The 27,117-nt window shown below is 38.6% G+C and overlaps 1 protein-coding gene and 1 long non-coding RNA gene across 2 annotated transcripts; one reads left to right on the plus strand and one right to left on the minus strand.

The window, feature by feature from the left end:
- ATP1B3 (ATPase Na+/K+ transporting subunit beta 3) lies at positions 1-25,827 on the minus strand. Its single transcript, XM_065073013.1, has 7 exons — positions 25,521-25,827; positions 18,096-18,224; positions 13,928-14,035; positions 12,190-12,377; positions 11,403-11,453; positions 5,618-5,704; positions 1-2,337 (listed from the first exon to the last, which is right to left on the minus strand). Exons 1-7 carry the CDS (start codon positions 25,627-25,629, stop codon positions 2,167-2,169), a joined length of 843 nt encoding a protein of 280 aa, XP_064929085.1. The 5' UTR covers positions 25,630-25,827; the 3' UTR covers positions 1-2,166.
- LOC135580185 (uncharacterized) lies at positions 25,081-27,117 on the plus strand. Its single transcript, XR_010474472.1, has 2 exons — positions 25,081-25,201; positions 26,363-27,117. It is a non-coding gene; the product is annotated as an uncharacterized LOC135580185 (long non-coding RNA).

Here is a 27,117-nt window from a genome sequence, read left to right on the forward strand (position 1 = left end):
TATGGAGAACAGGAGTTTATTGAGTTCTACCTGTCTGTAAAGTGCTGGTGAAGAGTCGCCATTTCATGCTTTGTCTATATAGATAAGTCGAAAGAGAAATCGTTGCAAAAATCAGCTCATTTGAAAACTGAGTGTTTCTCCAGAACTTCTTACCATTCCTAAGTGAACACAAACGTGAATTTTTTTTACATTAAGCTAGTCCTTTTCATTTTCAAATGCAACATCTACACTTTAAGTTCCCTCAGGACTATTAAAATACTTTCAGGCAGTATTAATATACAGAGAAGCAATTAGTCATATCTTCAAGAACCCAGGTATCCCAGCTCTAAAAGTGCATGATTTAAAACATTAGTAATGGAATATTTTGAAAGAATATTCTTATTCAGTATTAATGCATGCTATTATTACAAAAGTACCCATTGCATATTGTAAGGAACAACAATTTTTCTTTTGTAGACAACAACAAAAAAGCATGCTGAGTGGTAACAGATCGGTATAAATCTATTTTTAATGAGGTTCAACACACTGTTTAAGTCCCATTAGGAGCAGCTTCTTCCAACTGTGCACCAGTGTGAGCTTGCACGCTTGTTGAAATTTTGCACTGATGCGGCTTACACTGGCCTCAAATATTTTCAAAGCATTAAGGGCATTAAGACTGCATCTTGAATTTTAGTAATCATTCAATTAATTTGTTTAAATAAAATATTAAAAAACACTAAGAATTATGCATAAAAGCATGTTAACTAACAAATTTAGGCCTAATGAGCAGAACATAGAGGTATTTACACAAATGCTGATTTGCTGTGGTCTTCAATATTGAGAAGGCATCGGAATGTGGACCATGCGCTAAAAAAAAAAAAAAAAAGAAAAAAACCAAACAACACCAAACCAAACAAAAATCCTTGGGAAGAGCAATGTAAACCCCATGGCAGCCGGACTGCAGACGTTATAACCCAATACAGTGGCTCAACTTGCTTTAATGCGAGTAGCAGTCATACATAAACCAGTCTATTTGTAGCCATTTTAGCAACTGATTAATAAAAATACTTAAAACTGCAAGTAATCCACCCCAAGTCACTAGGATATTTCTATAAAGCAGTTGATGACATCCATTTTCTACATAGATGATAAGAAAATACAAAGAATATCCAAGATGAAAGAGCAGACGAAGACATGAAGCATGTTAAAATGATGCAACGAAACAGATTATATAAATTAAACAGGAATGTTTAATCAGGACAATCCTTTATCATTTTTTTTAACAGGTTCTCCAGGAAATGTTTTAATTGGAAAATGAAAGCCTATTCACACAGTGAGGCTGTTTCTTTCAAGCAGCTCAGTTACACAACTGTTACCAGAACCCTAAACAATTTAAATTGTTGTATATTGATATTTCTGAACTAAATGTTTTAAAATATTGTTTAGATTTTATTTGTGCTCCACATATTGCAAGCAATTAACAACACGAAGAAAGATTCAATTCCTCAGCTAGAATACCAAACTCTATACCAAGTATTACATGTACACAATACTTGCACAGTGACAAGCACAAGAAAGTACTAGTTGAGAACTTACTTTCAGAAATCCATACTAAGTCTTAAAATCCATTTGAATTCTTCCACGCCATCCAGTCTACAATTTAAGGCATCTCCACACAGCCATCCATCCACCCACCCACTCCCATACACACAATTTACGTTGGAGGTGTTTACTCTTACAAAAGAATCACTATGTCAATCAGGTACCATTTATTATTTATATCTATAACTGTGTCAGCATTGAGATATGACAGTTAAACCAGTGTTAAATCAATACAATATTTACATAGCACAGCACATTAAGCTTCAGACACTCACTTGGGGGATAAAACCACATTTTAGAGCAGGACAAAGGTCACCATTATAATGTGTTTGAAAACAGCTATTTACAGGTCCCTATGACATAACTATAGTCTGTACACTGTTCCAACGGGGCAGGCAGAAGCAGGATAGGCAGTTACTTTGAGGGATTTTAAACATACGATTTGGAAGCATATTATTATGCTACCCTGAACGCCATAAACCACCTTAACATTCTCCAAGGTGGTCTCATATCCTAGAATGGCAGGTCCAGCTGATACAAAACAGACAACACAATATTTACTTTGAGGAGAATGTTTTACTCCTGCTATTCAGTCATCTGAACTTTGAAGGCAATTCGTCCCAGAAACTTGTCACGATCATCTTCATTTTTTAAATTAGGTGAGCCCAGGATCTTACACTCAATTGCTATTTCTTCTTTGGTACTGTTGGAGTTAATTGCTAGTTGAACAGCCACTAGAGGCTGTAAATAGTGAGCCTAGTAAACAGAAAGATGAGGAAAATGTTTGAGATACCAGAGTAAGTTAGCATTTAAATTAACATTTAATCCATCAGAACAGTTAAGAAAAAAGCTAATTAAGAACCCCAACTTCCAAAGCCCCATCTGACTCAGGTAAGCATTTTTTTTTTCCAAGTCAGACAGTCAGGTATGCATTCTGCATACTATTTCTTAATTAATGCATTCAATATAAATTAAGTCACACACAGTATCTTCAAGAGGCATATGACTTTAACCCTTTAACCCTTTCTGGGTCAAATTTTTCTAGGAACTTTTACTTGAAACAGTCTCTGATATTACATTCTTCTTTCCTATCCATTCCATTGTCTCTTCTGTTTGTTTTGTTCTGTTTTTGAACTGCTAATTTAAGTGGTGTTTTGACAAAAGCATTATTCAACAAATACCAGTAAACTAGCTTCCCTTCCACCTATCCCATTTACTTGTTCAGCAACAATCTATTCTAAAATACGTTATCTGTTTGATAGCTTTATACAGAAACCTTTCCTTGAACATTCTGACAGTATCCTGGTGAATCATACTTGGTGGAACAATTACAAGTCTTGATTCTATTCCCTGTAACAAAAATTAAAATTTAAGAATGAATGCAGAATCAATTTTGCTTTTGTCAACCCAATATTATTTCTCAAGTCAAATTCAATTAGGAACTTGAATTCTCTTGTACAGTGTCTATGAATTAAATAAGAGCTTATTTATTACACCCTGCTAAAGCAGCATTTCATTCAATATTTATAAAGTATTTCTGTAATCTGTTTATAGTTTTTAGGTTAATACCGCTGACTGCCAATTAAGCAAAATTACTTATTTTCTTGGTCGAAATTCATATTGGCCAGCGGACTAAATATGAAAACAACAGAATTATATAAGTATAAGGCTTAAATTTTAATTGAACAAAATTTTGGGCTAGATGCTTTTTTCTCACTAAGGGATTCCTTAATACAATTCTGCTATTTTTAGGCTACGTTCTCTACTTCTCTGCCAAAGAAAGCACTACAGAATACTTAAAGTCTCATTTACAAAGAATGATGGCATGAAAGCTGATGTGCTAAAATCTTTAATGTAAAGTACTGGGAAGAACTAGACTGAAGTAACTACTTTTCCTTAGATGGCGATTTTTCTAGATTAGAAATCCTCCTGTGCGTCTATAAACTTCAAGCCAGGAGGGGTGAATGCAGCTAGGTCAGGCACCCTCAAAATTCTCCAGTTGTTAGGGTGCTACCACATTTGAGGTACTGAGTTTTCTAAAAATCAGAAATAAAAATCCCGTGTTTCCTCCGAGAAGTCATCTCATCGCCATCATTTTCCAAATAGGTAAACAAATTTCCGTCTTTGAAGACACATGATACCAGAATGGACTTTTTCTCAATATAATATATGAGAGGAGAAGATAATCAGCATCCTCATTAAGCATTACAGATGATACTAAAAAGGTAACATTCCCTAAGTTAAGAGAGTTGGGTGCATTGTACTGAGCAGCAACAAGCAAATAACCATTCTGGTTACCGAACTGTAGATATGAGTACATTTATGGCTCCTATCTTGGCACAAGAGCAGCAAGATTAGTTGAGTCCTCGTAACTCCTTTTCAGAATAAAGTAATTAAACAATTCCACACTGATGTAATATAAAAATTCTGTTGTATAGCCAAGAAATAAATCTAGTCTCTTGAGAACTGGTCAAGTACATCAGTCTCTTAGAACGCTCTCCACAGGCTCTTCTTTTTCACATTATGCTAATGTTATGAGAATTGAGCATCACATAAGCAAGAATCCTTCAATCCACAGCCCCTATTCCACACGACAAAGTGAACATGAAAGGACACTGAACCAAAATCAAAAAAAGTAAAGTTTTTCCTTAACCACCTAAGTCAAGCAAGGAATAGCACTGAGTTTTGCCTGATTTTGTTATTCTCCTTTCATAATCTTTCCTTTTCTGTCAGTACAGCAGCAAGACAGGAAATTTGTCAGGAAAGTTCTTCATCCCATCTTTGATACAAACTACCTCCTGATGTCTCCAGGTCTGCTGATGCTGTACCCTGCATTTCTTAGGGAAGCAGTGCTCTCTTTCCCTATTCTTTCATTCCAAGAAGGGGATAGAGTACATACTGACTCTGCCTGTCGGAGGCACAGGTTGAGCCTTTCTCTAATCTAATACGTCTAAGAAAACGGATGGTTTACCAATTCAGAAAGTCTGCAACAAGATGGAAAACACAAAACTACCCACAGGAAACATGAAAGCAAAGGTTGAAGAACAACAAACTCCTTCCTCGTTAATAAAAGCCTTGAAAGGATAAAAAACGGTTATGTGAACTGCTGCAAGTAAGTATGGAAAAATAACTGAGAAACAAATAATTTAGTACAAAAATCACTCTGGGAAAATTACAAACCACTGCTGTGGTACACTATAGATCTAATAGATGTACACGTTTAAAAAGTACTTATCTCTTCAGTGGTGAACAGTGAAGATGTTTATTAGACTAAATAAAATTACATTGCCTCTCACTGACCAAGTTATATTTGACAGAAGGTACAGATTTTCCCTGTGTAGTTATCACTAGCTGATGCAAGAAAAAAAAATAATGAAATTCAAGTTTGAAAATAGATTTGAGTCTTAATTCTACATATTCTGTGTCCATAAAGTAATGAGCTTTTTTTAAAAAAACCCAACACTTAAGTGTTACCTAATTGAAGAACACTTATGTTAGAATACAATGAAGATAGATGGCGCACAAAAAGAAAAACAAAGAAAAAAAAAAGTAAAAACCCCTATATCTATCTGTTATAATACCTTGAAGTGCTTCTTCATAAAATAGAACAAATAGATAACATAGCCATAGAGTCACAAAGGAATATAATCAACAACACCATCATGAATTAAACTATACATAAACCCCAAGGATTAACTATTACAAACTGTATTGTAATCCAAAGAACCAGTTTATTTTTCCTCCCTTCCCCTGCATTCCAAAAGATTCCAAAAAGATATCAGCAACCAAAGGCAGCAGGCGCCCTTAATACTGCTAGTATACAGCCTCTTCTTCACTATGACAATGCCCAGTTTATTTCCTTGTGTCTAGTAAAGCGCATCTCTAATCTCATCAAGCACTGTGAAATTCCTGCAGTGTAATACTCCTCGTGAGTACTTCATTACAAAGTTCAAACTTCAAAATCAATCTGATATTAGGAACTGTAAACAGAAATAAATCATTTTCAAAATGAAGACCACCATTAAAGCATACTTACATGCAAGCTTTTCCCATAGTATGGAAAGTACATTAAGTCAATCAAGCCTTCAGGAGGAAAATAATTTATCTCAACCCTGCCTTCTTCCTGTGATTGGAGACAGCAACAAAATTAGAAGTTAACACCTGCTTGATAAAAATGAATACAAAATTAGAATTATAACCCAACAATAAAGTGCAAGATCCCTAAAAAAGGCAACTAAGTTACAAACTTATAGAACACCTTCCAAACCAGATTTATTTTTGACAAACAGTTACATGCTACACACACCTGCTACAGTAAAGATTATTACCAACAGTATTTACATTAGTAATCAAGTCAAGACAGCTTGGCTTCACATTTCCCTTACGAGTCAAAGGAGAGAGGGGAAGAAGATACTCATTGCAATGAATAATTTAACAACAACCAAAAAAAACCTCTTCTGTATAAGCTAAAATCCCATGTATCCACAAGCAAACCTGTACAGTTGGTGAAGCAACAGCACATCTTCATTTAAGTTAAAGCTGAATTTCTGTTTAAAGCCAGGTTTTTAAGCCTCTCAGATTCAGAACAATACAACTAGGAACTATAGCCCCTGCCTGCAACAGTGTCCTGTTCATAACATTTGTTCAACTAGCCTTGGGATGCAGGCTACCTAAAGGGAAACCCAAGTTTAAAATGGTGATGATGTTACTAGAGTTTCTGTGTGTCATCCCACGTTAGAGGAACAATATACATATGCATGCCATATCACTAGACTTATACTCCCTAGCCGTTTAATCCCAAATCTTGTAATAAGAAGCAGCTACCTACAAAGTTGCTGCCAGAATTCTGACTAAGGAGACACCCAATCTGTAAGATATACAAAATACGTATATAAGATTGAGTTGTCCCAGACACAGGCTGTCAGCATAGCGATACACAGACACATCTCCCTATATACAATATTCCTCAGGACTGTATATCGCAAAGTATGGAAAATTACCACAAATTCAAAACAGAAAAAAATGCCCACATCTAGTGTAACTTTCTACAAGGTAAACATACCACCATGCTAAAGGAAAATGTCACTAAAACACTCCCCCTGAAATGCTAAATGTATCTTCAGAACATCACTGCTGGTTTGGTGTAATTCACAAGTTCAAAGTTTCTTAGTAGCTTTTGTTGTTTTTTCTATACTAACATAGACAACAGCTGCAATTTGAAAAAGATACACTACAAAGTTCAGAAGACAACTGCAGTAATAGAACTAAGCAAAAATGGAACACAAAGATCAAAACATAGTAAAAGATAAACCACAGCTCAAGAATACCTTCTCCTCACCCCCTCAAAAGAACATACAATATGTTTTTTAGGAATGGCCACATTCTTGTCCCTCTGCAGTCTAAATTATTGCAGTTTTTCAATTATGTTTATTAAGTATTTTGGACCTTGAGCTAGTAAATTTAATTACTAAGTATCACCGTGTTGCTTTTCACCATTATTCTTTGTTTTATTTAAAGCTCACGCAGCTGAAAATACTCATATTTCAAATATATTTCTGAAATAATGGTTAAAAAAAACAGCATACAGAATAACATAGGAAAGATAAATAGGAGCAGAGCTTTCTGGAGCAGCTAAACACAAGTCATGCATGCAGTCATAAATATATATGTTAGGTTATCAATGCAACAGCAGAGAGATTCTAGGACATGCAACTGCCTGTGTCATGCAACTGCTGCAGGGCTTGGGGTTTTCTTTCATAATTAATTAATCCTAATTAACATCCCTACACAACTTTTTAAAACAAGCTACACCTAAACAAACCGCACTTTCTGAAGAGCTTCAAGAATCAGCCTGTGAACGTCACTTTTTCTGTTTACCATTTACAATTTTCACAAAGATTTGCAGGTGGTCAGCAAATCTAAAAATCAAACCACTTAGCTGGACAGACAGACTTCCACCTCACTTACTGGGTCTTCATTAAGACCTTGTCTCAGAAAGAATAATTTTGCAGACGTTAACACAGTGTACAAAGACCCAAGGAAAGAACTTGGGCAAGACTGGCTGTAACCATTTGAAAAGAAGAAACAGTATCCTTGCACAAGATAAAGAGTAGTATCCATTAGGAGAAACTGTAAAACGTCTCAGATTTCTGCCACAAAAAGTGAGGTAACTCAGATGCTGAGTATATTGACAACAGCAAGGCACGTACTGTCATTAATACAGCCATTCTTCATCCTTGTAAACTAGAAGGCAATACCTAATAAAAAGTCAAGATGGTCACTAAACAGCAGAAATACAAGTATTTTGGAATTAAGGCTATTTGTCTTTTCTGTAGCTAAAAAAAATTTTTAAAATATCACACATCAAATGTACATCTACGGTTTTTAGTAACGGCAGTTTTAACTTGAAAGAATACTGCTGCAAGGTGTTCCAGAGCACATGAAATTGTACACCTTCAGCCCCAAATAAATACCTGAAATGTTGATCTTCAGATTTATTGGAAACGCAAACCTTTTTTGGCTTGTTTCTCTTTGTCAAGATCCTCAAGACAGGTCAGTTCCTCCAGGGTGCACAAGGAAGAACCAGCTGTAACTAGTGTCTGACACTGCAAACACTTCCCTAATCCACAGAAATTTCAGTGATGACAGTTACCACCATGTGGGGACAAAGGGGAAAGCATCCCCAACTATTAAGCATGCTGACTTCAAAATCATACATCTATCTAAAATTTCTCTATTTAAAACAAAGCCCATAGAACATGTGCAGGGAGAATAAAGAAGAATCACCTCACAGTAGAACGCCTGAAGAATATAAATTTCCAAGTGAAAAACTTAAATGACGTTCCAGGTGGCAAAGACTGCCAGAAGGCACAGACAGAAGCTATTAAACTTATTTTGTATTTGAGAGACTTGTCCTCTCAATTAAAAAAAAAAAAAAAATCATCTATTTAAAAGTCAGATTGTGTTAAGTCCAGGCAGACATTCATCCAAATTGCTCTCAATATATGTAAAATTCTAACTATCAAGAACCAGAAATATTTAAAACACAGACAAAGGGGAAAGAAAAATTGGTAGACAGCAAATCTACAGGACTAAAAAAGGTCTGCTCTATAATGAAGTGAACATGAAAGGATTTCTGCTCTGTTCATTTATATCACTTTTTAAGCAAAATTAGCATCTGAGTGACAAAGATGAAACATTCCTCTTACAAAATTTAAAATTACTAGCGAGTTGCATTCGTGCTATGAACTACACAAATATGCTCTTATATTCTATGAAGCTAATATCTTCAGAAATGCGCGTCACCTGGATTCAGGTTTGCAGTACACCATGAATTCTTTCAATCCGCAATTGCTGATCGCAACAAAGAAGAAAAAACAAACAAGAAAACCCCACCGCAACAGAACATACCAGTTAAAGACTAGGTAAACACCCTGAACAAGAGAAGTAATAGAGAAGTACAAATGACCACTACACTTCAACTTCTGAGCTAGTATTTAGGGAACATTCCGATATGGTGGCAGATGATAAATTTGTCTGCAAAATGCACAGAAGCCTATTGGCTATCCTTCTGCACCTTTCCAGTGTGCACACGAAAGGGTCACAATTCACATCCTTGCATCAAAAAGATTCAGAAGAGTCACAAGATATTATTTCCAGGTAAGCATTCACCTTATCCACTACAGAAGAGGAAGAGACCATTACAGAGCACACATATCCTAAAGAGTCGAAGAAATAAAAATGGAACTGGAGACAAGGCCTCATAAGCTGACACAAAGAACAGCAAAATCCTTGAAAGTATGAGTTTCAATAAGCAAGGGGCATAACAGAAAGAAGAAGTTCTGTAAAAACAAAGCATAGACAGAAGGAGAAAATGAAAATCGTTGCTGCTGCTGCTTTGTTGTCAACAGCAAAGAATTAATTGTTGCCAATACTTAAGCTTTCCTAAACAGGTATATCAGTATGAGCTAGGGCAAAAATAGGCTAATTTAAGACAAAAAAAGATGTGGCAAAGCCTGATAAATATTTTCCCTGGAAATCACTGAAAAACTAATAAGATTAATCATCTTAACATTTTAAAACACCACACTTGTGCAGATCAGACAAATTCTAACTGGATATGGTAAAAAGCAGTACTTTGTACTTAAAGAGGATGCAAGAAAATACATACTATAACATACAACACAATTTAAGTATCTCAAAGGGTAAAAAAAATAGCAAAAAATCCCACCATGATCAACCAAGTTGTTATCAAACATTCTTTTTCTAGCAAAATTACCTAAGAGGACAAGAAAAAGCATCAGCTGTGATTTGCCTAGTATAGCTTTTACCACTCTCATAAAGCATCCACACAAAAAAGCTGAAGAAATACAATCATCATAAAATAGGACTACCATCAGTATTTGATAAATCTCTTGAACATTAGTTCTCAACATCTCACAAGGCATTTCAGGTAGAAATGAAGATGACTGTCCTGGACCCTATTCAGTGTTTTCAATAATGAGTCAGCTCATTCACTGATGGCACCAAGCCAGCAGTGATTCAACACTTCAGAGAACTTGATCCCATTAAAATGATCATGAAAAAACAGAGAGGGGGAGCCAAAAAGAGCAATAAGAAATTGAAAGCTCTGAACCTCAAGAAATCATATATAAAAATACACACTGGGAAATAGCCAAAAGAAAGATCTAAGCAGTAAAATAATTAAAATAAAGACAAATGGCAAATTCACTTAGAGAGACTTTATTACTTCTAATGTGATGACAGAGGGAAAAAAAATCTGTCATTAACAACCTGCAGCTAGAGGCAAACTTCTGTCCAGTTTGGAACACCACATTATAAAAAATGATAAACTAGAGAAGTCAAAGAAGAAAGAGTCCTAGGAAAAGCAGAAGGAATTTAATAGCTTTATTCTAAAGAAATAAATAATTTCTCCAACAGAACAACATTTTTTTAAGCATGGACACAAAGAAATGAGTCTCAAGTAAGAGAAGGTATCACCCTTACTTGCAACAGACTGTCATGGGGAGAGCAAAACTTTCAAAGACTCAAAAAAAATCAAGTATTAAAATTTCTGCCTACCACAGGTACCTAGGATGAAGGCAGGATCTCTTACAGTATTCGTCTTGTTAATTACTGAAATTTCCCAGCCTACATTTTTATCAGTCACCTCAAACTAAAAGCCATGACTCCATCCCTTGCTTAAGCAACTAATTTATCAAGGCTTCTACTGCTCCCCAAGCAGTCTAGGAAAAATATGCAAAGGTCAAAGTAATTGTTACAGTTGCCATAAAACACTCTGTCTAAATGCACCGGTACACAACAAATATGCATAGATTAGCTCTTATTATTAATACTTTATACTTGATTTGAAGGCAATTTTTACTCGCACAGTAACATTAGTTTCCACACTGTGTCTTACCCATCATTTATAAAATTGTCTAAGGTGCAGTTGCAGCATGGAGAAAAAATAAAAATATAGGTTATGAAATGGGAAAACAAAACACAACTCAATAAATAAATAAACATGACCATAAATTACACGTATGCATTTTCCTTGAGTCTAAAGCAAGTCAGGTAGCTCAAATACATCAAAAGATGAAAGAACAACAGCAATAAAAAATTATAAGTATACTGAAAAATTAAATACACTAAAACTAAACTAGACATAAAGTAGATGAAAACAAGAAAAAAAAAGGTAAAAAGTCTAACAAGAAAGGAAGAGAGCGAAATAAATGCTCTGATACAGTATATTACTTCACTTTTCATCCTATTCACAAGGCAAATTAACTACACACTTATTTCTTACATTCAGAACTGACCTTAGATGCACACTGTATATGTGGTTCTCCTTCAGGCTTTAATCCAATTATCTGAAGGAGAGAAAGTTAAAATATTTATAGGCCTTCTTCCCTCTTCCATTATTACACACTGAATTTGAACTTTTCCCCCACTTAAATAAGACAGAGCTCATATAGGGAGCAAATCTATCTAGTGTCATTTCTATATGAAACCATTTTACACTAGGACTAATATTTAAAGCATTGTTAAGTCAAAGCTCAAATAGTTACAGTGGCCACAGAACGGACTATTTTCTTATTTTACATTCAGCATGTAACATTAATGGCTCAAACCAGTCTGCAGTTCAAGTAATGTATAACATCACTGAGAAATCAAATACTTGTTCATTCTGTAAAGCTTTCATCACCTTACACAGAATTACTGAATGCATGACATTCTAATTACACTTGTGGAAGGCACACATGAAATAAAACACACTTAACCTACACGGTGTTTTAGAATCTGTTACACAGAATAGTAAGCAAAACCAAAGAGCACCGTACTCCTTAAAACAGGGTTTTCAGATATTCTGAGGCAAATATCGAAGCCAATTTTCGTAAGCATTAGAATGCTCAAAAAGCTCATTTCATTTTACGCTCTGAACCACGTGAATTGCTAGACATTTTGGTTAATTACACTATTCCAGAAATGCAAATGTCTTGAGAAGGAAGTTGAACATGTATTTCAGTCCTTTTCTACAGTCATTTTTCATAAACTGGTAGCTGGGAGCACTTATACTAAGAATTAAAAAAATAAATAAGCACATACTCTGTTCATTTTCACAAGCACGCAGGGAGTTCCTTTAGAGTATCCAAAGGTCTTATCTTCCTTTCCAGAGCATTGTCCAAGCTCAGAGAGGTTAAAACGACATGCCTTTTTAACAGCAACATCATTCTGATCAAAAATCCTTCCTGGTGTACAGTTTATGTTCTGGGATTGCTTTGAATCGTCGTATGCTATAAAACACAAATAGCTTGTAAATCAATGGTATAATGCATTCAAGCAGTCAAAAACTGCAGAAGCCTATGTCTAATTTACAGTTGTTAACTTGTTTAGGAGTTTTCTCAAAGGACTATTCTCAGACCAGCATTTCTCTCATATCCACCTTAACCACTTTTTCAAAGTGGCACTGTACCTGAACGGAAGAATAAAGATTATTAAAATATAAATAATATTGTCCTGCTTTTCAAATTCTATCAATAACCACAACTACATTAATATCTGTACATAAACTAATTATGTATTCTAAATTAATAATGTGTTAAAATATAAACCGTCAAGTTATTACTTGGAAACTAAACCAGTTTTCCCTTTGCACATGTTTTTTTATGAACACACAGGAAAACTTCTAAGAATTTCAATGACTAGTATTAAATTGCCTCTACATTTGCATCAGGCAGTATAACTGGTATTACACCAACATTACAAGTAGTTTCTCACATTCTTGTGTTTCTCAAGTACACAGATAATCTGTTTCTATTTAACATGTTTTGTGGTTTTGTTCCCCTCCCTTATGCCAAGCCTTCAGCTAAGCATAAACAAAGGAAAATGGAAAAAGGGTAATTAATTAAAGTTCATCCTCAATGCCAGAGACCAAAACCCACTGAACTGCAGGAGAGGCGGGTAATCATGAAATGCAGCATTCCGCCCAGGAACCCCGGGCAGAGCTCTTAAAGAAAAGCCTACTCATAGAAACTTCTAGTAGGCACCAAAACTACGAATCCAGACAAATTCAAGTACAGCTTGTGTAGCTAACAAAGCAACTCATGCACACAGCTGAGATTTTACAGCACCTCCTCAATTCTGACTTAAAACTTTTGAGGAGTTAAACTTACTAATATTTTAAATTGACATCTGTATTTCTAGATTAAGTATACATACAGGCACATATATAAAATAATTTATGACTTAAACCAGTGATTTTGCCATCCTTCAGTCTTGTCCTGTGTTACCTTTACTCCATGGTCTAAATTCAGTGTTTTAATATTTCTGCCCCTAACTACTGTGTATCACAGTGAAAATTAAAAAGCTGCAATTAATTTAAGGTTTGTGTGCCTCATTTTTGAACAGGAAAATGCTCAAGTTCTTAAGATCAAAGAATTCTCGTTGAGTTACCAAGTCATTTAGATGAAGCCTGATCAGTTAAGTCTTGATAAACTTTGCCTCCAAATACATGACCTATGTAATTTTACACTGAATTATTTTGGCATATGTAATTTCTACATCTTGCAGCATTTCAACTACCGTGTCACCAAAACATTGAACTGGGACCCAAAACTCTCCATTATGTACTCCACCATTCCTCATACTCAGGCTCCCTGCCCAACACAGGTATTGATACTTACCTTTTTCTGTAAAGTACATACTTCAATAACACACATGTCTAGAGCAAGCCTGAATTTGCATCAGTTTTCATTAGCAATTGGTAACTACAAGCAAAGAAGGAAACTAATGCACTCAGCATTGACTCCTGAATTACTTGGGCAGTTTTAAGTAACTTACTTACATTCAAGAAATTTTCTAAGTGTAGAAACATATTCTGCATAAGACTGGGCATCACTCTTGTTGAAGTAAAATTCCAGTGCAGTGTCTGGCTTTGGTGATATCATAAGTCCTTAAAGGGAAAAAGTGCAAGTAAAGATCTAAACAAACTTCTCTTCCCTACACCACTCTAACCTAGTCAAAAAACATATCCATAAATTGGAAAATACCTATCTGTAAAGAAACATCTATGTTACCTCTATATTCTACAGTACTGGAAGGCAGTTTGTGTTTGAAATCAGTTATCAAAATCAACATGACATTAATTAATACTTGAATTTAATCCAACATATAATTGCAGTTCACAAACCAAACCAAACTGATTAAGAATAGCAAAATCAGCAACCTAATCACTTTCAATGAAAGTATTTTACTGATTTACTTTCCACTTTCCATATTCAGCAAATTAAACTTAAAAAAATAATTGAAAAAATACCAGAAACCATAGCCAGAAAACCTCCAGTTAAAGCTGTGCTTCAAAACTTCAGGCAGTATAGAGTGAAGCTATGATCGTATTAATCTTTGTGTTGAAGGATGAAAAAGATTGATATGAGACAGAATTCAGGCCCTTGATAGAGGTCAACTGTCCTTCTTCCCAGGATATGGATAAAGAAAGGCACAGAGTTGCATCTTAGGGATTTGTTTTTAACAGACAAAAGCAAAGGGTACTTTGGCTGTAATACACACAGCCTTGTACCACCAGGAGCTGCCACTAACACAGACAGCTAATGCTACTATTACTCATCACAGCTTCAGCAGCAGATGAAATAGCACTACATCACCAGATACAGTAGAAGAAATTAAATCTGTTCAGAAAAAGGTGTATGATTGATTGCTTTATTCACAGTACCTTAACATAACTCTTATTTAATTTAAATAATTAGACCAGATAAAAAGCCTGCAGTTGTGATTCACAGATGAGTGTCTATGCATCTGTCTCTTCAAGTACAGCTGAGAACTGACATTGCAGTTCCTTGAAAGAAAAAAAAAAAAAGAAAACAATAACAAACACCTTTTTAAAAATCAGATTAGTTTTCTTCTAAATTACAATGTAAAAATGGTTTGATCAACATCAAATTTGGCATAAGAGGAGAAGATGCAATTACAGTGGCAACTGTTAATAATTGTATCAGCCTAGGATGATACCATGTAGCTTCCTATTGTCTGGCAAAACCAATTAAAACTAGATTCCCAACTGAATAAAACTGAAGACAGAAAACAAGACTCATCTCCCAAAATTAAAAAATAAAATCAGGCCTTCCTTATGCAAAATAAAAATTTATGAAGATAAGACTACAGTGGGCAGCTAAAGTCAGATAAATTGTCATAATGTTGGATTCTTAATAGATCCTGTAGTTAATCAATCACAGTAAGCTTCAGGAAAGCATACACGAAGTGCAGTTAAGGAGCTCAGGTCTACTAAAGATTCACCTATAGATGACCAAGCTTTTCATCTGAAGGAGGAAGTTACTACAAACGTTTCAAATTGGGAAATAATAAAGGTATATACCAGAGATATAATTTAATGCTTTTTTTACTCTACCTTTTTGTAGGTTTCCAAATAAATCATAAATTCTTTGTGCATTAGCAGCAGTTAAATTCTTTCCAGGCAAGCCCCAACGAAACACCTTAATTACTGAGAGTCCATATAAAACTACAAATACCATTTTTGGCTGCAAATTACTTTGCACCATTAGTCACCTTCTGGTCTCCACACTGAACTGGGATTCAACAAAATACAAGACAATAAGTAATGGAGCTGAAAGGGGTTTTACAGACTAAGGAATCTTGGGGCAGAAGAGACTGTTATTATCTATAGAATTATACCATAAATGAAGGACTTAGATGCTGTTTTTCAAAGGAATATGACAAAGTAACTAAACTAGTCATCAATGCATGAAACAATAATTTGAAGAGATTTATTGCTTCAGGGAAACTTCAAAAATATCCTAAGAGGAAGGGACTGCTCCAGTTCCAGTGGATCACCATCTGCCTAGAGACTATGGTGTAAATTCTACAGAAAAAGCTCTTTGAAGGACTGATGCATAGACTGTAAGAGATTCAGGACGTGGGCTCTTCTACAGCAACAGAATTAGAAACTTCAACATAAGATCAGACCTAGGATTGTAACAGAGATCACATTATCCTCTAATTCCAAGAGGTATTTTTTTTTAAAGAGGGGTTTAAATCATCCAGATTTGATTGACATCATTGTATCTCAGTGTACAATGCAAGTCAAATATTAATTATAAAATAAATCAACTATGAAAGTTCCAAGTATGTTTAACACAAGAATAAAACCTTTGACCTACGCCATCCAGGTTTTGTGTGTAGCATGTTTTTTTATAATTTAAAGTTTTACAGCCAGGAACATGACATGTTTCACTGCAAGTGAAAAACGACAGAGTTAAAGAGAAACATTAAAACAGAAATAAGCAACTTTTTTAACTTATATGTATGAATAATCAAACATATTGTTCTTAAAATATTAAGTTAGAAATGCTATAAGTTCTTAAATTAAATACTAATTGTGGCATACCTACTTTTTTAAACAAATATCCCTTATGACTTATTTCAAACCAAAGGAAAATTAATACCCTAAACTGCAAGCGGCCCAAGAGAAAAAAATGTCACTGAAGTCAAGTATTAAGTCTCAGCTACCCACAGCTCCATCCACTACCAAGGTTCTGACCACCACAAAGAAAATGGGGAGAAACAGTCAACTAAGCCACCTTCTTCTTTTTTTTTTTTAACTAAGCAGGTCTTTATTATTATTATTTCCAGCATTCAACCCATTCTTAACTTGAAAAAACAGCATATATCCTTAAGAATCCCTTATATGAAGAGGACACCTGTCAGAGAAGGCCTGAACACTATGTCAAAACAACTTATTTTCAGAATCCAGAGGATTTATCATGTTGGCCCAGTTGCAACTTGCTGACACAAAGATAACTAGATTACTGTATTATCTTAAGTGTTGATGCAGCTGAAAGATGCTGGTTAATTTTAAGAGTTTGGAGATCAAAAAAAGGAAAAAGTATTTTTAAAAGTTATGTCATCTAACTTCCACCAAAATTTTAATATTGCATAGCCATTTAATTTTGTTGTGTTTTAAACATAAACTTGGTCCATAAGCCAAGTTATTATAAAATTCGAGATATCAAATTTTTGTGTGGCCATCTAAGTTGCATATACAAATCAAAGCCTTGCACATTCTCCAGAAACAGTAACTAGAAAACACTAATCTCTTTGGTGTAGCTAAAGTATGCAGAAGCATCTTAAATCTTTCAGAGTGAAAATTCTTCATTTTTTTCCAATATTGAGATATAAGAAAATATAATGTCAGATTTTTGTTATATATTTCAACAAATAAAAAAAAAAAAAAGAGAGAGAAAAAAAATACAACCATTTCATTATTTGTTTTTACTCATGCAGGTTCCTTCTTCTGTCACATATAACTCCTTGAAGCAGTCAACAGTGGGACTGCATGGGCAAGTACACAAAGGAAGCAGTAGTGCCAGGAAGCACTTTCAGTGGCAGCTACATGAGTGTCATCATAAAATGGGACCTTCTCTCTTCAGTGGTTTCATACGTAATATGACAACAACCTCTGGAACCCACAGACATTCCATGTCATTTGAAAGCTATCTAATACTATAACGAAAACTCTGGAAACACCTTTATGTCATAGACCTGCTCTTGAACAGATCACCCTCGTAATACAGCCTTCCTGTACTGTCTTCCAAGTATCGAATACCAAGCACAGGTGGCCTTCCAAGAGAACTGGTTTGTAGTATCTTTAAAGTAATTTTATTAAACTACAATCGAACTTCTACAACAGCATGCTGTGTGGGTGTGCAGGTAAAATTGCTGTCTACATACATGACAAATTCAACTGAGAACAGCTTAGAGAAAAAGCAGCAGAAGTTAGCATAAACACACAAAAAGCTACTGACTGAATTTATGCTATAAATGTATGTAACATGCCTCACATCAAGTTTCACCTTTGAAACCTGTAAGTAACTGAATAATAATCAGTTTTCCATATGCAGTTCATACTTCAAACAAACTCTCAAATGAAACTTTGCTGTTAAACCCAACAGAGATTTATGAAAAAATAAATACACTGTTACCTGGACTAGAAATCCGGTCACGATATTTTGGTATATCACTGCTCAGTGTCTGAAGCATAACCCACATTGTGAATGTGAAGAGTGCTGCTAGGAAGCCATAAAATACCAGATAGAATAGGAGGATCAAACCTGTAAAGAAAAAGTTAAAATTACTATTTTGATTTCAGCTAATTCAATTACTCGTTTTGAAAATCAAAATGGGAAATAAGCAATACGATCTTTGCTTTTGGTCTCCAAACCTAATCCCTTGCCATTCCTAATTGTAGTTATAAATCAATATGCCTTCAGCACACATACATACTGCACAATACAGAATAATCATAGAATCATAGAATGTCCTGAGTTGGAAGGGACTCAAAAGGATCATCGAGTCCAAAATAATGCATGGAAAAACATTTTCTTCATACTTTCTGGCTCTTAAAATTTACAGGGTATTTTGGCATCTCTATTTTTTAGATAAAAGCATTAAAAACCACTGTTTAGGCTACACAGGAAAGCTGACAAAGATGACTACGTAGTCCATTAGAAAAAAAATAGCTTAACTTGTTTAAGGGTGTTACAGTTTTGTCTATGGAAAGGAAGAGGTCACATGTAAGATAAAAGAACTGAACGGAAAGATAAGATTACTACACTGGATGCAGAACAGGTAGAAAGCAATTGGTGCTTTAATAACATAGTTGACATTTGAGCAAACTCCACACAGAGCATTCATTCACATGTACATCTTGCTACAAGAGACTTCTCAAGGTGAAAATGCTTCTGCTGCATATTTTTGAAAACAAACCAAGCCTTCTATTCAGACATATCAAAAGTCTTTGCCTAACACATCCATCTGCTTTACTAGCCTATCCCTGGGACCCAGCAACATTCCTGGAATTCACCAATTACACAGACGTTACCGGCTTCAACTTGCCAGTTCCTTAAGGAAGAGCTCCTCCAGACCCAAGGAAACAGCCTGTGACAACACTGGACCTCTCCACCACTTTGCTGCAATAGATTGCTGAGTGAGAACACTACTTAAGTAAATAGCTTGAAAACTTACTGTGATTAAGTGTTTTTATTTTCCCACTGGTCTTCCCCCACCCCCTTTTTCATTATGCATACACAGACATGCACTCCAGATACAGAGATCAGTCATTTACTGGAAAGAAAAGGTAACAGACAGGCCAAAGTTGAAAATCTCACACTGGAGATGATAGGGACTCAGATCAGCTGCAGTGGGTGAACTTTGAGCAGCTGAGACTTAAGGACACATGCATATACATTTTCAAAAAGAATGAGAGCTATACAAGTACGGAGGAATTCAGATGCTTGCACAGACAACCATCTTCAAAATCTTTCTAATTCAAAACCATAAGCAAACAAATATGCAAATCCAATTTTTATAAAATATTCTAGCTACAAGGCTGCTATCAGGAAGTCAAAGAGATATAACTCAAGTCAAGAAAAGCACATCAAAACCATTATGCAACATTCTACCACTGACACTTGGTTATATGAGAGAATAACGTGCAGTATTTTTAACCGTTCCACAGAAAAGGAAAAATGAAAAGCAAAAATGACTGAACCCCAGTGATGATTGCTGTCCACTGGAAGATGACAGAAGAAAGCCTAATCCCTGGCTCCTGTCCCAGCCACTATGCTTGCATTTTGCACTGAAATATTTTCTAGTGTACTGCAACCCCCAGTACTCTGTGACTGCTAAAGATGTAAGCACCTGTATTGCTTCTCCTGAAAGAATTCAACGTACCTCTATTAAAATAATGATATGGTTCCCAAATTATCTTTACCATAAGTTTTCTGCAGCAATCTGCTGAATGCTACTGAATTTTGGGTTGATTTTAGTTTTCAGTTTTACACATTGAGAAATTTACTTACCAATCTGCAATAATCTGAAAGTGATCAGCTACTTAAAATACATTTGGGAAACAATGAGATGTAAGATACAACACAGTGTTTAGAAGTTAAGCAGCAAAGTACGTGAATGCATGAACAAGCTTAGTGAACAAGACAGCTAGACACCTGTTATGAACTATTTCTAAGGCTATCTAGAAGCTGAAAAGGGCATATAAAAACAAATAGTGGAAATCTTAATCAACAAAAGCTATTATGGAAGTTGCATCTGTATTTGGCACACCAGCAATTTGCTTTACCTATAAGCTTACAATTGCTTTAACTGGATCCAAAACAGAGCAGTTATCTTTTGATTAATACCCAACGTATTTTGAGTATCAGAAACCCGACCAATGAAAAAAAAGCTCCGTTGCAAAACCTTTGGTCAGTTCTTATTTTGATCCCTACAAGTAATCAATTACTGAACACACTTTCATCAATCTGGCTAAAAAGTACACTTTCCACCAAGACCAAGACATTAATCAATCAGTTCCAATAGAACAGAAAAAAAGTTCGGCATTTAAGACAAGAGAAGCACCTTCTGTGGTAATTAGCATAAAAGCAAGAAAAGTCAGGGAAAACTTTTCCATTGAGCTATTTCAGAATACATCTGTATTTTCATTTCCAAAAGATTATGACTAACTTCACCAAGTTAAAAAAAAATTATATATATATGTATATATATATGTGTGTGTGTATATATATATATAAAAATAAAAAAAATATATAAAATCCCTGTCCACTTGTTTATTACTGATGGGCATAACAGCACCATGGTGGTGCACATCTAAGCAGATATAGCCCTAAGCATAGTACTGCTTTGGGCCAATACCACTGCAACATCTGCACTCCTGGCCTTGGCCCCATTTAGAAGCCGCCTGAACGGCTGAGCCATGCCTGCTGCAGCTCTCCTCCCCTGCCCCTCAGCCGAGGCCATGGTATCTACCCACCCACACAGCCTCTCTACTGAGAGGGGCAGGGGGCTGCTGGGGTCCCACTCCCCTGCCAAGAGCTGCAGCAGGGCAAATGTCTAGGCAGTCCCTGCAATGTCTAGGCAGTCCCTGAGGAGCCCTCATACCCAGAGGGAGTGCCCATACCAGGGAAAATGAGAGGGACGCCAATGTCTAAAACACAGTCATCGACTCAATGGTGAAGACTGCAGCGTCAACAGTCCCCTCCCAGCAACATCATACCCAGCGGGGCTGCGGCAGTAACAAGGCCGGACCGACTTTCTATGCACAGCCCTGAAACACCACTAACCTCGCTGAGTCCAGCAAAGCCTGCACACACACATACACAGTTATTTTTAATCTTTATTTTAATACAGTTTGTACATGCACTGCAGAACACTGACCACTCGACTAAATTGTCCCATTTGTGCTACTTTGCCACATGAAAATGAGGGAAAAACAAACAACAAAAACGCTCACTGCAAGATCCAACGGCCCCAAACTGCGTAAGCTGTTCTTTGTGAGTCTATTAGTATTAATTATCCTAAGCTAATTGCAGTGAACAAGCCATAACCTGTCAAGAAGCTCTGCCAAAATAACTTCACATAACGCTGGATTTCTTGTCAGGAAACAAGATGTACCCAAGTAACAGTGGAAAGCTATTCTCCACATTTAATCCAAGGAAAGTACAGCTACCACGCCTAACACGCAACTGAATTAAACCGTTGCAGAACATGTTGCTACACTAAACCCTTTGAGCCTCCCAGTCTGACACCAAAAGGTGTCACACAAGGAAAAATGTCAAAACCAAAATTCTGCATTACGGTTTTCCTAGCTGGTTGGTTTGGACTTTTTGTCTGTTTGTTTTTATTGTTTATTTTTGTTTGTTTGTTGTTTTGGTTTTGTTTGTTTAAATTCAGGTCACTGCAGTACCAAACCCCCTTCATATCCTAACCACTTCGATAAGCAAAAAAAAATGCTACTTCTGAAGGAACACGTTGGTGCCGTCATTAATTTGAGTTCATTTGCATGAATCAAAACACTTCTCCACTATGTAAATTAGAATTTCTGACTCTGGTGAATGCAAAATATCACATACATGGCCATCATTTCCACGATGAATAAAAGCTTTCCAAACTTTCCATGGCAGAAGTGATAAAAAGCATGCCAATCTGACATAAACTGGATTGGCAGTTCTACCTATATGTAATACACAGGTAGATATACACAGGTATCAATATAAACACTCTCAAAATGGACATGGAAGTAAATATTATACCTGCAACAATGAAAATGAAACGCCGTCTTTAAGGTTTGTTGGACTGAAGGATACAGCTAAGCTTTCAAAAGAATATTCAGTAGGTCTGAATTTCCATGTACTTCAAGACAATGCCATCTCTACATTGAACACCTTGACAAAACTAGCTTTACAGAAAGGCTTAAATAGGCTTGACATGACATCTAGTGTGACCATAAATGAAGTGCTGCTAGGTAGTATGTTGCCTATTTTTTTTTGCACAAATTATTTTGCTGTAACTTTGTGTAAAAAGAGATTACTGTCTGTACTGTAAGATGATGCACACATCCGAGTGTATAGTGAACATCCCATTACCGTACTTTCCCGATGATCTCACTCAGTTCTTGCTATATTTCTAGGCAGGCACAGCACCCTGCCATTACCGAGACAGATGCTGGTCTCCCTTGTACTTAAAGGAAGGCCCCACGTGGCAGTCTGCCAAGTTCTCCTTCCTTTGCCCTACTGAGTACACCCTGTGTGGAACCCCAGGGCCGATCCTCCTTCCCCATCACCTTTGCGAGGACTATTAGCACTCCCCGCACCTTGCTGCTGAGAACACCATCAACTCCAATCATCAACAGTTTTTCCAGTATCTTCTGCCTGTTTAATACAACAAAATATTATGCCAGATAATATTTGGCTTGAGGTTTTTTTTTTGAATTATTCATATTGAGTTATCCCTCAAGTCTGCAAAAGTAAAGTAGAAATCTCTCACTTTTTACAGCAAGAGGAGACTTGGTAGAGGGTTTTTGCCAAACTGTAAAAGGCAACACTTCACCAAGCTGTAACAGGGAACATTCCCCTGTACATGACAAATTAGTACAGAAGCCGCTTGTGTTTGATCTTTTTACAAATCCTGGTGTAGAAATAGCAAATAAGGATGAGTACTCCAATGCTATAGCACTCAGACTCACAGAGAATCCCTGCCTTGCAGTTACAATTTACATAAGCCACCAGAACCGCCCCAGACAGGGCAAAACATGCACATACTGTGAATAATTATTTAACAGTTTATTTACTGATTCTTTCTTATTTCTGTGTGGAAGCTGTCTTGAGACAAGAGAAATATGCACAGAAGAATCAGAGCCAACTGAATTCTTATCACACTGCCCCTGGAGACACCACCCTGCTGGCAAGCAGAGCTCTCTTCTCGTACCTTGCCTTTCAGAGGAGAGACTGACAACAAGCAAGTTGCAACAGTCAGTGAGCCTGCTCTAAGCCCTCATCAGTACCACAGGGGCAGAAGTGAGACCAAACCCTGCATATCCTTCTGTGCAAACAGAGCCATGCAATCAGTGTTCTGAAATTAAAAAACAAAAACCACACTGAAAGCACACACCACCCCCCAAAACAGCCAAAGACTATAATTTACTTAATATATGTAATTAAATTTAAAAAGCACAATAAGTTAGTAACAAAATGCCAGGACAAAAAAATACTAATAAAAAAATAAATTGACAATGTATAGTGTTGCTGAACAGTCACCTCTTAATGTCCAAGCTAAGGAAAAGGTATATAGCACTAACCAATACCAATCACCTGAACGACTTAAAAAACCATTTATTAATGAAGTAAAATTATTCAAACTGCTATCTAAGCCTATGCATACTTTCTCAATATGGAAAAACTTATTTTGTCAAGGGAGCTGGCTGTAGAAACTCGATTGCTAACTAAGTCATATCAAATTCAAGTGTTATCTGTTGGCCTTGGACTAGCACAGACCAGTAACACTGCAAGTGACTTATCCTAATACGGTAAGTTTAAACGGAGAGCGTTGTTTCAACTTCACTTTCTTTAAAAAGTTACAAGCTATTTCTAATAGTGCCCACAGCCTTTGCACTTGTCAGATTGGTGACCCAGTCAGACTTCTGCAATCCACACACCCGTTCATCCAGCCCACGCACTTCAGGAAAGATCACTAGACAACAGCATAGTGGAAATTTCCTCTCCCTTGCTATTCAACTGGCAGAGTAGCTCACAAGCTCTTATTTCCATCTGAATGGAGAACTCAAGTCAGAACTAGGGCCCTCTCTTGACAGACAGGAGACACTGGCACGGCAAAGAAAGCACAGCCCATGCACAGTCTGCTCAAGACTCCTCCTCACTATTTCAACATTAGTATTCATTGAGATTGTGTCAAGGCCAAGGATATATTGGCCTGTTCCTTTACGCCACGCTGAGATTCTTGTTGGTTTTGTAAGCACAACTATTAAATATCCCAACTACATCCAAGTTTTGGGAGGAGACGCTGCATTTTCTGAAGTCAGTAAATATGTCCCATGAGGACTGATGAAACATCCTAATATTAAGCATTTATACAACTGTTTAATATGAGAAAACATACTCAGAAAATCCAAATATTTTTATTGGAAGCAACAAGATTACGATAACATGCTTTCCAGCTCAGAGGAAAGCAATGGGAAGACTACCTGAAAGTAGGAAAACAAACACTGCCTTCACAAGCTCACTGGAGAACCTTCATTTAAAAGCATCATAAAAGATCCAAAAGCCCTGTGTTGGAGCAAATTTAGCATGATGACGTGCAATGATACGCATCAACCATTCTTTTGCAGACTATCTGGATTGGTGCTCATGAACTTTTTGGCTGGCTTTAGGTTTTGCCTGGGGGTTTTTTGGTTGGTTTGGTTGGCCGGTTTTTGCTTTCCGTCTCTGATCCGCAGCTACCGTGTGGAAGTACAAGCGCGATTCGCGCTCATTCATTCTCGATTTCCTGCCGTGCTGGAGCGCGGGGGGCGGTGAGGGATGGATGCCCCGATACGCGCGCAGGCTGCCATCGCGCGGGAGCGATAAGCGCGGGGCGGGAGCCGCCCCCACACCTCCACGGCGGAAGCCCGTCACAGCCGCACCGAGGCGGCCCCCGGCGTCCCCCCGCCGCCCCCCCGCGGACCAGGCGGAGGAGGAGCCTGTGGGCCCAATTTGCTGCATTTGCGTACTGAGGCGGGAGGGTGAGTCAGCTCGGGACGCGCTCGCAGAAACTCCCCCCGACCCCCACCTGCTACGGGAGGCGCCCCCGCCCTCCCTCCCCCCCGCTGTCACGGCCGGAGCTATTTTTAGACCGGCGGGCGGCGGTCGTAACGGTTACCGAGGCGCGTGCGCCGCGTCCTCGCGAGCCGCCTCACCTGCCCAGGGCGGCCCCCGCATCCCGCCCCGCATCTCCGCGGGGACCCCCTCGCTGCCGCCCGGCCCGCGCTCGGTCTCGTCCCCCGCCGCCCCTCGCCTTCGCCGGCGGCCCGGGCGGCCCCCGCCTCCACCGGCAGCCCTTACCCCAGCTCTTAGCCGTGCGCCCCAGGAACTCTCCGCTGTTGGGGTTGTAGACGAACTGCCGCCACTCGGCCATGCTCTGGCGGAAGGGCTTCTTCGTTTCCTTGGACATGGCGAGGCGAGAAGCGGCTGCGTCGCGCACCCCGGCGACAGAGCCCCGCAGGCAGAGAAAGCCGCAGCGAGCGCCCGCTCCCAACCGCTAAGTAACTGCCGCCGCGGCGCCCGGCGGGAGAGCGGGCGGGGGCGCAGCCTCCCAGGGCCGGCCCAGCCGCACAGGACCGGCCCTCCCCGCCGCGAGGCGGGACTCGCCGCGACACCGTTCCGCCCTCGCCAGCCAATCCCTGCCCGCCGCGCGCCCGCCCCCTGGCGGCCCGCGCGCTGGCACGAGGCGCTGCCTCGCGTCCGCGCCGGCTCCGCGTGCGGCGGCGGATGGGGCCGGGGGCGCGCGGGGGCTGCGGGAGCGGCCGGTCCCACTCCGCGGGGCGGGGGGGTGACGGGGCGGAGGTGCGGGCGGCTGTGGCGCCCCGCCCGCGGTTTCGAGCCGCTTCGGGCCGGCAGCGCGCGGCTATGGCCGGCGGCGGCGAGACATGGCCATCTCTGGAGAGGGAGACGTGCCGCGCCGCGGATCGCGCCCTAAATGGCACCTGCGGCTCCCCCGTCCCGCTGCCTTCCGCCCGCCCGCGGACAGCTCCGCCGGGGTCTCGCCGCAGCCGCCCCGGAGAGCCCGCGGCGCCGCCGCGCAGCCCGGGGGCTCCGTTGGGCAGCCTGCCCGTGCTGAAGCGGTGCCGCTCTTTCCCTTCCCGGCCCCGCAGTCGGTTATTGGTGACACCGTTGTATATTTACAGGATTGAACCGGTACCTGACCGCGCCTGTGTGGGGGCAGACACGCTGCTCTGCAGGAGCCGTTGCTGAAGCACAACGGTCTTAAAAATGCCAGAATAGGGAAAGGTTAACAAGCGTAATTCCCATCGCAGAACTTCCGTTAATTGTGCCACCATCCTGAAACCCTTGGTAAACGAACACACACGTGTAAAATGCGATAGAAGGTGTATTGACACTGCGACTTCTTTGAGCGCAAGACCTCAAAAACTCGTTTGCTACCACGCTCTTAAAGGTCACAGTAAGAATAGCACAAAAAAAAAATCATTCTCCATCTCTCATCTGACAGCAGCGGAACAGACTCCATTTAACTCGTCAAGCTCCCTCTTTCCGTGGAGCAGTGCCCGGTGCGGGCCGCGCACCGCCAGCCCGGCGCCCTGCGGGGGTCCGCTCCAGCGTGTTCTCCCTCAGCTATTGCTCAACCAGCGTAAATAATGGAATGTCAACTAGAGATTCTGTTCTCAAGTGGAACAGGAGAGCTACTACATCAAACCCGTTCTTAAAACAGTCAATGAGCCAGCGACCAAAGCCAAGTGAATAAGCTAATACAGACTGCATGTTAAAAATGTAAGAGCAACAATGTAATAAATGTATTGAACCAAAGGAATTAAGTATTTATCGCTATGGTTAGTTTAAATCTTTATGATGTTTGCAGTGTTATTAATGCCAGAAAGCAGTAAATGTGAGGCATAAAATAAAATACCCCAATTTGCCTCCTGAA

Source organism: Columba livia, chromosome 9, assembly GCF_036013475.1.
Source record: "Columba livia isolate bColLiv1 breed racing homer chromosome 9, bColLiv1.pat.W.v2, whole genome shotgun sequence".
NCBI lineage: Eukaryota > Metazoa > Chordata > Aves > Columbiformes > Columbidae > Columba > Columba livia.